Here is an 11,566-nt window from a genome sequence, read left to right on the forward strand (position 1 = left end):
GTGACCTTTGTCGAGCCATTAGTAACTTTGCCGAAAAAAGAACCGTTTGAAGTGAGGCGAAGGTAGACTCTGAAGGTCAATGTACAGATGAAATAAATGAGTAAAAGATAAAATTAGTATCCTGGCAGACACTAGGCTATGAATTATCTGGCTTTAGGGTGCGCAGTCAGTGATGAAGGTTCTCTCACATCTCGCCAGCAGTGTTTCTGCTGTTCCATATGGTAGCTTCACCTGTTTGTTTGCTCAGGTCCGGCGGCGGTCATGTAAACAGATGGCATAAGTAGGCCATAGGTGATGTGACATGGATGTTCCCCTTCAACTGCTCACCCCTTCTATGTCGCCACGCACCACATGCACTCGCACCTTCCCTCTACCTTTTTACCTCCCTGTGGACCAGCGAGATATCAAGCTCGGATAACCGCAGTGTAGAAGCAAGCGGAGATGACAGTGATTTTCTGCATCTCGCCAACATTGTTACACGCCTTAGAAAATCAAACAGAGCGTTAAACACGATTACTGAATTTTTCCACCGTGTGGCTCCCCTTGCCAATTTTTCTTTCCTTTTCATTGTATGAGTCACAGTGACAGGAGCTTGGACACCCGTGTCCCTCTCTTTTCCCGCTACACTGATGTAATACTTGGCCTATGATCAACCGAGGGGTTATATGAGACCCCACCGTGACCATCTTTGCCGTGATAGCATCTGAAGCTGCCCACTGCCTCGAAGCATTTGTTGCTAGCAGAGTTATTTTAATCAAGTTGGCACGTTCAGTCATTTTCTGATTTTTCACGCATCCATTACGTTACCATTTTCTGTAAGTCTGGCAGAATGCGAGAAGTTCCGTGTCAGTACCGGTGATGAAACCTCACAAGTAGGAACATCCAGGGATAATGGATGAGATGGTTGCAGGAATCTGGACCTTAATTTATGAGGAACAGACGGCCCAGATGGGATTTTGCCAGTAGAAGCTTGCTGGCAGATTTTTACCCCCAAAAAAGTCACATTTGAATTTTTAAAACTGCTTCCATTAATTCATGCATATTCAATACTCATATTGTAAAGCTCGATGAAATACTTAATCATAACAGGTGTTGGGTTCTAGTTTTCTACTTTAAAGAGTGTCTACGTCTTGGCCTGGGTCAGAGGTAACCATGTATTTTTAAATAGTGCAGAGCCTCCTGCATTTTTATGCACTGTTTTGCTAATAATAATGTGAATGTGATATACATTTTTCAAAAAACCTGTGTCTGTGTGTGTGTGTGTGTGTGTGTGCGCGTGTGTCTGTGAGTTTGGTATTCAGTTCTGAATATTTTAATAGTCAAGATCAGACATAGATCTGTGACTCCATGAAACTTTCATGCACCAAGATGTCCATTTATGAAGAAACAAGTCGCGCTCTTTTTTTTCCCTTCTTTTTCTTTAGTTATTTTTTAACAAGCTGCTGCATTAGCTGCTGCTGCACTGTGGTGAATCGCAGGGAGTCTCTGCCTTTGGATGTTTGTGCCTGAGACTGAGAGTAAACTCTGGGACCGTCGGTCCTGGGGGAATACCCCAGTCCTCATCTCCTTTAGTTCGGCTGATTGCCTGCAGAGGCTCCAGCAAGCTGTAATTAGGCCTCCCCTTATAGGAAGGTAGCATTTGCATATATAATTAATGCAAATACACATTCTTCAGCATCCTGTAAACAGGAAGTGAAGGAGAGTAAACTGGAATTCACTCAGCCAGCTTCCACGTTCTCACTGCTCTTCAGGTTATTTGATGCCTTCACGGTTGGGTGGGGGGGGGGGGGGGGTGACAGTCGCTGAACTAGATCTGCTCTGCTTCTGTGTGGGTTAGGGGCTCATTTGGCCCTTTTATATGAATTAGTTTCTGCTTACAACCTGATATGGGGATTTCCCATGATGCTCAGCAGAATATGTTATGAACATGTGGAATCAGCGTGATAGGCCTTGTGAAACATTTTCATCGATGCTTACCCATCATTCATTCCTGCTTCCTCCAGAAACCATGCACGCTGTTGAGCGGGCGGCCCACCCCACCCTCTCCCTGACCCACCCCCGCTCCACTCCCTTCACTGCCCGCACCACGTCCCTCCATGGGCTCACCACCACATCGCCTTTCGACGATCCGGACGTCACCGCGCCAGTTGACGAGGAGGCCCAGTCCCGCTTCTATGTAGAAGCCCTCCCACCAGTAACGGTCAGCGAGGACCCCAGCACCCCCGCCATCACCTCCCGCCGTCCCTCCACCTACCACAAGCCACCTCGCACCACGTCCTCTCCCCCAACCTCCAGCCCCGGAACCTTCTCATCTACCCTCTACGAGGATTCGGGCAGTGGGGAACCCAGCGGCGACGACGAGGCCGAGAGTAGTGCTATGCTGGAGGCTAGCGGGGAAGATCCTGTTGGTAAACCAGCTGTTTCACTACATTTCCCATGGGTCATTGCTGCAAGGCATGAGAGCAAGGAGTGGATGAGTGGGTGCAGGCTGTACAGTCTGTGCATAACACAAGAGGTGGAAAGTTCTGGTCCAGAAAGCCGGAACCAAATTTTCTTTTAACCAACCAGTTGAGCATAAAGAGTAACAGTCACATTGTAATAACTGGCTGGTTGAAACAAAATCTTTGTCTGGATTTGTACTTTCTGGACCTGAACTTTCTCGCTCAGCATAATACATTGTCTCCGTGATGAACAGGGTGTCTTAATATTGAGTTTTAGTGTTTCCAGTTACATTACAGTTCAGTAATACAGGTATCCTGTGAGCTATTAGCGAAAGACGGACAAGATGCCATGGAACAAAGTCACGAGACGTGCTGTGTGAGATTATGGGTGGTCAGGGGGGAGTATCCACTGTTGAAGGCTGACAGAAGCAGAAGTCTGTGTCCTCCGAAGTGTGGCTTCAACAAAATGTCACAAGAAGTGCTTCAGATGTAGAAAATGTGGCTCAGGGCGTTATATTTAATAATTCCCCCAAGGCGTGTTTATTTAACCAAGAACAAAGACACTCACGTAAATCAGCACCCTCGAGAGCAGCCTGTATGTGACTTCTCACTTCTTAGTTTTTCACAAATTATAATTAGCCACTGTGCTATATTAGCTAATTGGCACCGGGATGTAGGCAGCAAATCACAGTAGTGGATGAGGAGTAATGAATGACACTTTGAGCTGTATCTAACCCAATATGAACATTTTATTTTATCTAATAGTAAGATAGGTGTTTGTTCACAGAGAGAAAAAAAAACACCTTCTCGACTCTAGTGATTTATTTTATTCTGTTCATTCTGTTTCGCATTGCAGATAGCATTTCCCCTTAGTAGAAGTTGAAAGGTATAAACATGGTAATATTATGGTAAGCAAGATATTACGTAAGCATTTATAACTATGTGAGACGTGTAATTCTGAATTTTAATTGGCACGCAGCTGCGGTGTCACTTTCGTCGTTTTATGCCAAGTCACCTCCGTGACATGAAAGTGCAGGTGTCCCTGTGTGACAAGACATCACCTGGACGGCCGGCGGCAGCAGCCGTCCCATAAAGCTGCCATCGGCAGGCCGAGCCCTTTTACAGCCCCGTCCATAAATACGGAACCGCGAGGCACCAGATGCAGAGGGACAGGCAGCTCTTTCCCAGAGTCATTTTCTACACCGGGTGGAGTTAGAGGTTTGGTCACACTGTCCTTGGACAGCCTCTGTGCCTACAGCTCGCTTAATGCGGCAGAGCTGTTCATTTGCACGGCTGCTGTTTTCGCGTCTCGACTGGCCTCAGTCGGCTGTTGCCTGACTATTTTAGGCTTTGGCTGCTAGAAATAAAAAACAATGTTTCTATGCGCATGTAGATGTTGTACATCTTCTGAATGCTGGCTTGGGTCATGGGGGCCTGGTACCTACCCCAGGCAGCAAAGGGCACAAGAATGGGGTTCACTCTGGACCAGGCAACTACCCCTTTCTGCCCAAACTGGCAGCAGTGCTGCCCGCCGTGCCATTCATACAATCTGGTGATGTCGGGGAGTTCACGCTTAGACCATCACCTCCTCATGACTAGGACTGCGGGTTTGAGGTCCATTCCAAGCTTCCTCTCCATAACCCTCCAGTTCTCACAAGTCCAAAAACGTGGAGCGCCCTTCATGGGTGACCGTGAGTGTCAGTGTGTCCCCTGAATCATACCCTGTGTTTCCTAGGACAGGCTCCAAGCTCAGTGTGACCCTCTACTGGATATGAGCAGTAATTGATGTAACCGAATGCAATTACTGAGGCAGGTGAATGATTTTGTTGCAGAAATTTAAAATGAGGTTTTATTATAATCTCTTTTAGCCATCAAGCTATTATTTCAGCACTGGAGTAACACTTGAGCACAAAATGGTATTTGCTACAACCCTTAATGCATTTTTTTATTAACTACTTAATGTGAATGGTCCCGTAGCTTAATGGCAATGAGACCACAGCTTTTTCTCAGGTTGATGAGGTTGGTACCAGAATTTCTGTGGTACCAATTTTAAGATGAGGGGTGATATTAGATCAAGAAGAATGACGAAACAGGAGCTGAGAGTGTGGATAAGGTCCATTTTAATGCACGTGATGTGTGGTTGTGTCAGTCTGTACGTGAGAATGTACAACATAACTAGATCGAGCAGAGGTTTATATTCAGAGGTAGACAGCACCAAGGTTACAAGAAATCTCCCCACAGTCTGCGCAGCTCCTTCTGTGCAGAAACATTCGGCCACCCCCAAATTACCCCCCAGTGCATGCTTGTGTGTGATTGGGTGCCCACGGTGGACTGACATCACACCCTAGGTCTCCCCTCCCTTTGGGCCTGTGTTTCCATGAAGAGGCTCCCCTCTCACTATGACCCTGCACTGATGGGTGCATGGCTATATCATGGTATATTGATTTTCTTGGAAGCTTTGAAGGAAAAAAAAGGTATGTGACGGGGGAAAGGGCCTTTTTTATTTATTCTGTACATTTCAATACATTTTCCTCTATGTAACATTTCCGGACATCTCTGAATACTGTCTGAAAAATAATGAATAAGCAGTAATTGGACAGGTCCGGTCAGGTGCAAATTTTTCTGTGTCCCTGTCGTTTCCCCAGAGCCCACAGTGACCCGGACCGTCCCTGTGTCACTGGAGAGTCTCTCATCCTGTGATGACAGCCCTTTGGGTTGCTGCCCCGATGGGAGGACGGCTACCAGCGATCCAGAGGGAACCAACTGTCCCCGTAAGTCCTCCTGCTCGCCTTCCTCCTCCTCAGTTCCCCTGCCATGGCAGTGAGGTGAGGGCATAGCGGGTGCCCTGACACGCCAGGCCTTGGCATGCTGGATGCTGAAACAGGGTCTCAGCTTGGAGTCTCCTGCCTCTCGCCCACCTGCTTCAGTGGTTATTACAGGAGCCGTCTGACGTCTGCGGCGCAGCCTCTGGGCCTGACCCTCACCATTAGGAGGAGAGGGATGCGGCGTGACTCTGGAAAGTGCTGTCTGCGCACACGCATGATCGGTCTGCACACACACATGATCGGTCTGCACACACACATGATCGGTCTGCACACACACATGATTCGTCTGGACACACGCCTGATCGGTCTGCGCACACACATGATCGGTCTGCACACACACATGATCGGTCTGCACACACACATGATCGGTCTGCACACACACATGATTCGTCTGGACACACGCCTCATCGGTCTGCGCACACACATGATCGGTCTGCACACACACATGATCGGTCTGCATACACACATGATTGGTCTGCACACACACATGATTGGTCTGGACACACACATGATCGGCCTGCGCACACACATGATCGGCCTGCACACACACATGATCGGCCTGCGCGCACACATGATCGGTCTGCGCACACACATGATCGGCCTGCGCACACACATGATCGGCCTGCGCACACACATGATCGACCTCTCTCTGGCAGGATACAGAATTTCCTCTGCTAGGGGATGGATTCACTTTACATAATTTTTTTATTATATGGCGTGGCATGTATTTTAATCATATTAGCTTATGTCCATGTCCAAAACAGTAATACACCACACACAGACAGACACAGAGAGACACACACACACACACTCAGGGACGCACATGCAAATGCTCTATAATGTTCAAAGCTGTGCAGGGACTGCTGGCAATAATGAGGAGAGGGAGACAGTGTCTGGGGACATTAAATTGTCACTTTCTCACTGAAATAGACTGAAAATTAGACTATTCTGACTATATCAAACAGAGAAAGAGCTGAAGAGGTGCAGTGCAGAATTGTGATTATCACCTCAGCCAGCTTTTATGGCCTTTTTGACTTTATTCGCATTGTGGACAGAGGAGTGGAAGGGGAGAGTGATCTTGTGAAGCCCTTTCACTCTCTAGGCGGAGGTACAGTTCCTGTCCCCGGTGCTGTTCCTACTGGCCCCTTCCCCGGCAATATGCTGAGCTACCGGGTGTCTGTCCGCTGTCACATTTAGGTGTCCCCACAATGCCATAAAAACCTGTTATTTTGACAATGTGGGATACTGATTTCTATACAAATCTGTGACTGCAATCAAAATATAAAAATGCCAAAAGTCTTGTATTTTGTTTGGTTGCTTATGGTTAAGGTTAGGGCTGGGTAGGGGTTAAGGTCGTCATGTTGGGATCAGAGTTTTCCCCATAGAAACGAATGGAAAGTCTCCAGAAAGATATGAATGCAATCGTATGTGTGTGTGTGTGTGTGTGTGTGTGTGTGTGTGTGTGTTAGATCTCATTTTTTGATGAGTGGGAGTCATAGTTTGGTCATATTTCCAGTCTTCCATTGCTGTACATCCCCATCCCTCAAACTGACGCGTGACCCCTCACTATTGGTTCATATTCTCACCCTACCCAGAAAATTAAAGACATAACTTTAAGCATTTCACAAACCTCTTGATTGGGATTTGCTTGATTTCGATCTGATTTATGGGAAATGTGTCTTAGTGCCCCCTGGTGGCTGCTGCAGTACCAACGCATGCACGCTTCTGCCTTTGTAGCCACCATGAAATTCAGCGGTTTTCTGCACCTGGATCAGGTGGAGGGACAGGAGGTCTTCTATACTCCTGAGATGGACGATCCTAAGTCTGAGCTTTTTGGAGAGACAGCGAGGAGCATTGAGAGTGCTGTGAGTATCTAAATAATATGTGTTCTACTTACATTTGCCAATCAAATCTGGTTTTAATACATTGTTTGGCCTGGATTACAGAATTAATCTTAATTGTGCTCAGGAATAATAATATTCAAAATAAAAATAAGTGGCTTCCTTTTCAAAATAAAAGATTAATTTTTGAAAAACAAAGAACTGACTGAAACACACTTCAGAAGCAAATGCCTGATACTGACATTGGCACATGTTCATACTTATGTGACAATCGTAAATTTTCGCTCATTAGATGAAACTATTGCTTTTTTTGAAGAATTTATATATCAGAATACAATGTAATCAAAATACCTCCCCGCTGTTTGATAATTCCCCTGATTGAATGTGCCCTGTATGTGTTATTTTCTATATTGTTTTTTCTACATGTTTGAAGATACCGACTGCTTAGGGCAGCAAATTGGGTATAAACACACATTGATTTTACGATTGCATATAAATAACTTTCTTCATTCTATTTAAATTATGCTTATCATTATTGTAGCAGGATTATCTGAAAAAAGTAATTGACTAAGCAACTACAGGTGCACGGTGGCAAATAAATCTTCACTGATTGAATGTTACACAAATTATAAAGTGTATACCATCAGTATGAGAAATCAATATATTAGCATAGAAAAAATAAGTGTCTGAAGAATGCTGTATATTGTAAATTATGAGGTATATTGAAAATTTAAGGAGAAATTTGCATTTTGTTGATATGGATTTGCCTGTGACCTTGACCAGCATAAGCAATTGGAAGACGGTCGAATGTCTTACATTATGGAACCACTTTACAATGAGTGAAACCTTATTAAGGGTTTATGAGCAGTTTATGATCAGGTTATTAATTAGGTTGTACATTTTAGTAAATCATGAATAGACTGTTATAAGTGAGTTTTGTTTTTGTTTGTTTTTATTGAAGCATCAAAGAAGAATCTTATTGTAAATGTTACTTTCATGGGTTTGGTACCATTTTTGTTCCAGATTCCATTAGCCGGATACTTTATTCACCATTGGATGAAGCACATAGGTTCACACATCACATCCCACCTTGCTGTCCTGTGAGATACACATACACAGCTTGGCATCAGAGCACCGTCTCAGCCAGTCTCCTGACACCCCCGGAGCAGGGTTTTGGGTTAGCGACCTTGTTCAAGGGCCCAAAAGTGACATGATTGATCTATAAGTTATAGGATCCAAACGAAAAATCTTCCAGAAACACGGACAGAGGCCTAACCTGCAGAGCCCTGCAATAGCCCACGATGTCTGAGGAAACTTTTACAATGAGAGCTTCAGTTTAGAGTATGATTGCTTTATTATTACAGTGAAAAGTAAATTATTCATGACACTGCAGTCCTAAACATTTACATTGTGTTGCCGATTTCAATCAAAATGTGACCCAATTTAATCTGCTTACTGAGCCTTCAGTTGCATAAACTGTTAAACTGGTGAACTGAAGCTTACAAAGTGATGTTTGCTCATGATATCTTCAGCAGGCCTCAGCAGCTGCACCCTTTTCTGAAATTCAGTCATTATACAAACAGCAGTAAAATGAATGACTTGATTAAAATATGAGTAGATTACGCAGCTTTGCGTTACTCTACATCTGCAACACAAACACACTAACAAAAGGCAGAATGTTGTTGTAGTGGGAAAAGCACATCTGTCGTCTCCCTGTAGTTTCCTTTGTTGTCAGAGTTTTCACTCTCACTGCGTCCCCTAAATGGCAGCTCCTTTCGACCCGAGAATTAAATCGCATCAATCAGACTTTTCAGAATCTCTCAGGTTTTTCCCCTCACCGTGTTGTTGGCTAACTGTAAATGTACATCTTCATTGATCAAATTATCAGTCCTCACATTTTCCAAAAGATTTAATTCTGTCACTGCAATGACATGTTGGTTTTGCACAATTAAAAAATCTGAAATTAACGTAGAGAGGCATAAAATGTTACGCTTCTCTGAAGTTCCTTTTGTCACCCTCAGGGTTTTCGCACAATACTTTGTTACACATTTTTTGAACCACCACACACGGTTTCACACGGAAAAGGTCATTACAACGAAATGTTAACATCGTGAAGATGTTTTATGTGATGTACATAGATGAATGTTATATATTTTTTTATTTTCTTTTTTGGTGAAGCACTAACTACCCCTGTTGCCTTAAAGAAACCTCCAGTGGTCTGAAAGGTGTTGATTGATTTTCTATAACCACACGCATACTGCCAGTCTGGCATACAGAACTAAATTAGTGTGCTATCATTATCTGTAACGCATGAAAAGCCGTGCATACTGTATACATTTTTAAACACACAGCTGTGAAGGCAAATCCAACGCTTATACCACAGTTAATACACATTTATCCCAAACTTTTATGAACTTTACTTTATTGTTACAGGTTTTAGAATTAAACAGAGAATTTCAAGCTAACTACTCACCTTTGGATTAGCAACAGGCAGTTTCAAACTAATGTTATCAACGGTTTTAGCAACAGTTTTCGAAATAATAATGGTGATTGGATTGTATCCATAGTATGCATACTGTAGCAACCTTGGAGTACGCTGGGTAATGCGCCCAAATGCATGGTAACCATGGAGTACGCTGGGTAATGCGCCCAAATGCATAGTAACCATGGAGTACACTGGGTAATGTGCCCAAATGCATAGTAACCATGGAGTACACTGGGTAATGCACCCAAATGCATAGTAACCGTGGAGTACGCTGGGTAATGCGCCCAAATGCGTAGTAACCATGCAGCACGCCGGGTAATGCGCCCAAATGGATAGTAACCTTGGAGTACGCTGGGTAATGCGCCCAAATGCATAGTAACCTTGGATTACGCTGGGTAATGCGCCCAAATGCATAGTAACCTTGGAGTACACTGGGTAATGCGCCAAAATGCATAGTAACCATGGAGTACACTGGGTAATGCACACAAATGCATAGTAACCTTGGAGTACACTGGGTAATGCGCCAAAATGCATAGTAACCATGGAGTACACTGGGTAATGCGCCCAAATGCATAGTAACCTTGGATTACGCTGGGTAATGCGCCCAAATGCATAGTAACCTTGGAGTACGCTGGGTAATGCGCCCAAATGCATAGTAACCTTGGATTACGCTGGGTAATGCGTCCAAATGCATAGTAACCTTGGAGTATACTGGGTAATGCGCCAAAATGCATAGTAACCTTGGAGTACGCTGGGTAATGCGCCCAAATGCATAGTAACCTTGGATTACGCTGGGTAATGCGCCCAAATGCATAGTAACCTTGGAGTACACTGGGTAATGCGCCAAAATGCATAGTAACCATGGAGTACACTGGGTAATGCACACAAATGCATAGTAACCTTGGAGTACACTGGGTAATGCGCCAAAATGCATAGTAACCATGGAGTACACTGGGTAATGCGCCCAAATGCATAGTAACCTTGGATTACGCTGGGTAATGCGCCCAAATGCATAGTAACCTTGGAGTACGCTGGGTAATGCGCCCAAATGCATAGTAACCTTGGATTACGCTGGGTAATGCGTCCAAATGCATAGTAACCTTGGAGTATACTGGGTAATGCGCCAAAATGCATAGTAACCATGGAGTACACTGGGTAATGCGCCCAAATGCATAGTAACCTTGGATTACGCTGGGTAATGCGCCCAAATGCATAGTAACCTTGGAGTACACTGGGTAATGCGCCAAAATGCATAGTAACCATGGAGTACACTGGGTAATGCACACAAATGCATAGTAACCTTGGAGTACGCTGGGTAATGCACCCAAATGCATAGTAACCTTGGAGTACGCTGGGTAATGCGCCCAAATGCATAGTAACCTTGGAGTACGCTGGGTAATGCGGCCAAATGCATAGTAACCTTGGAGTACGCTGGGTAATGCACCCAAATGCATAGTAACCTTGGATTACGCTGGGTAATGCACTCCAAACTGCGAGTTTCACATTTTTAAATGCAATCCACAGAGGCTACTGCTGTGCATTGGGTAGGTCTTTGCCTCCACCGCCAGTCGTTTAAAAACTTATAATGCATGACTTGTACTGCATTAACCCTTACATAATTGATGTAGTTTTGATGTTTGAATGTCCTTCTTTGACTTTTGTGCAGCTGGCTTCTGAATTCCGATGCGGCAGATGTCCCCAAACTAGCACACCCAGTCTCCCAGTTTGGGTTGTACCTTGGTGTGATATTTATACATCCAGTAATTTTCATCATGTTAAACAATGTCTGCCTTAATTATTACTGCTGAATGGGTAAAACGGGATATCTCAGCAGGGTGGAAAGAGGCTGTTTCAGTGGCCTGCTCTAATCTGCCGTTTACGTTTTGTCATAAAGGCTAGTTGAGGTATTAATCATCAGATAATTATTTTATTTGAAGTCCCGATAAGAAATGTAAGGTAGCGTTAATAGTAATG

The 11,566-nt window shown here is 44.4% G+C and overlaps 2 protein-coding genes across 22 annotated transcripts in view; one reads left to right on the forward strand and one right to left on the reverse strand.

Annotated features, from left to right (window-relative positions):
* agrn (agrin) overlaps nt 1–11,566 on the forward strand; it is a 188,766-nt gene that overhangs the window by 153,023 nt on the left and 24,177 nt on the right. For 13 of the 14 annotated variants that reach the window (XM_049022950.1, XM_049022952.1, XM_049022957.1 and 10 more), the window contains 3 exons: nt 2,004–2,408; nt 5,087–5,212; nt 7,004–7,131. In XM_049022950.1, the coding sequence (XP_048878907.1) occupies nt 2,004–2,408; nt 5,087–5,212; nt 7,004–7,131 (659 nt within the window). The remainder of the gene's footprint in view (nt 1–2,003; nt 2,409–5,086; nt 5,213–7,003; nt 7,132–11,566) is intronic. The other variant, XM_049022960.1, reaches the window with a different exon arrangement.
* LOC125747601 (uncharacterized) overlaps nt 7,125–11,566 on the reverse strand; it is a 4,725-nt gene continuing 283 nt past the window's right edge. Inside the window, exons 1-5 of one of the 8 annotated variants that reach the window (XM_049022986.1) lie at nt 10,773–11,566; nt 10,373–10,492; nt 10,213–10,332; nt 9,973–10,092; nt 7,125–9,932 (exon numbers count right to left, since the gene is read on the reverse strand). The exon at nt 10,773–11,566 is cut by the window's right edge and continues 283 nt beyond it. In XM_049022986.1, the coding sequence (XP_048878943.1) occupies nt 9,569–9,932; nt 9,973–10,092; nt 10,213–10,332; nt 10,373–10,492; nt 10,773–10,966 (918 nt within the window). In that variant the 5' untranslated portion in view covers nt 10,967–11,566 and the 3' untranslated portion in view covers nt 7,125–9,568. Of the gene's footprint in view, nt 10,333–10,372; nt 10,573–10,612; nt 10,653–10,692 lie in introns of all 8 variants that reach the window. The other 7 variants (XM_049022984.1, XM_049022982.1, XM_049022981.1 and 4 more) reach the window with 7 other exon arrangements.

Source organism: Brienomyrus brachyistius, chromosome 8, assembly GCF_023856365.1.
Source record: "Brienomyrus brachyistius isolate T26 chromosome 8, BBRACH_0.4, whole genome shotgun sequence".
NCBI lineage: Eukaryota > Metazoa > Chordata > Actinopteri > Osteoglossiformes > Mormyridae > Brienomyrus > Brienomyrus brachyistius.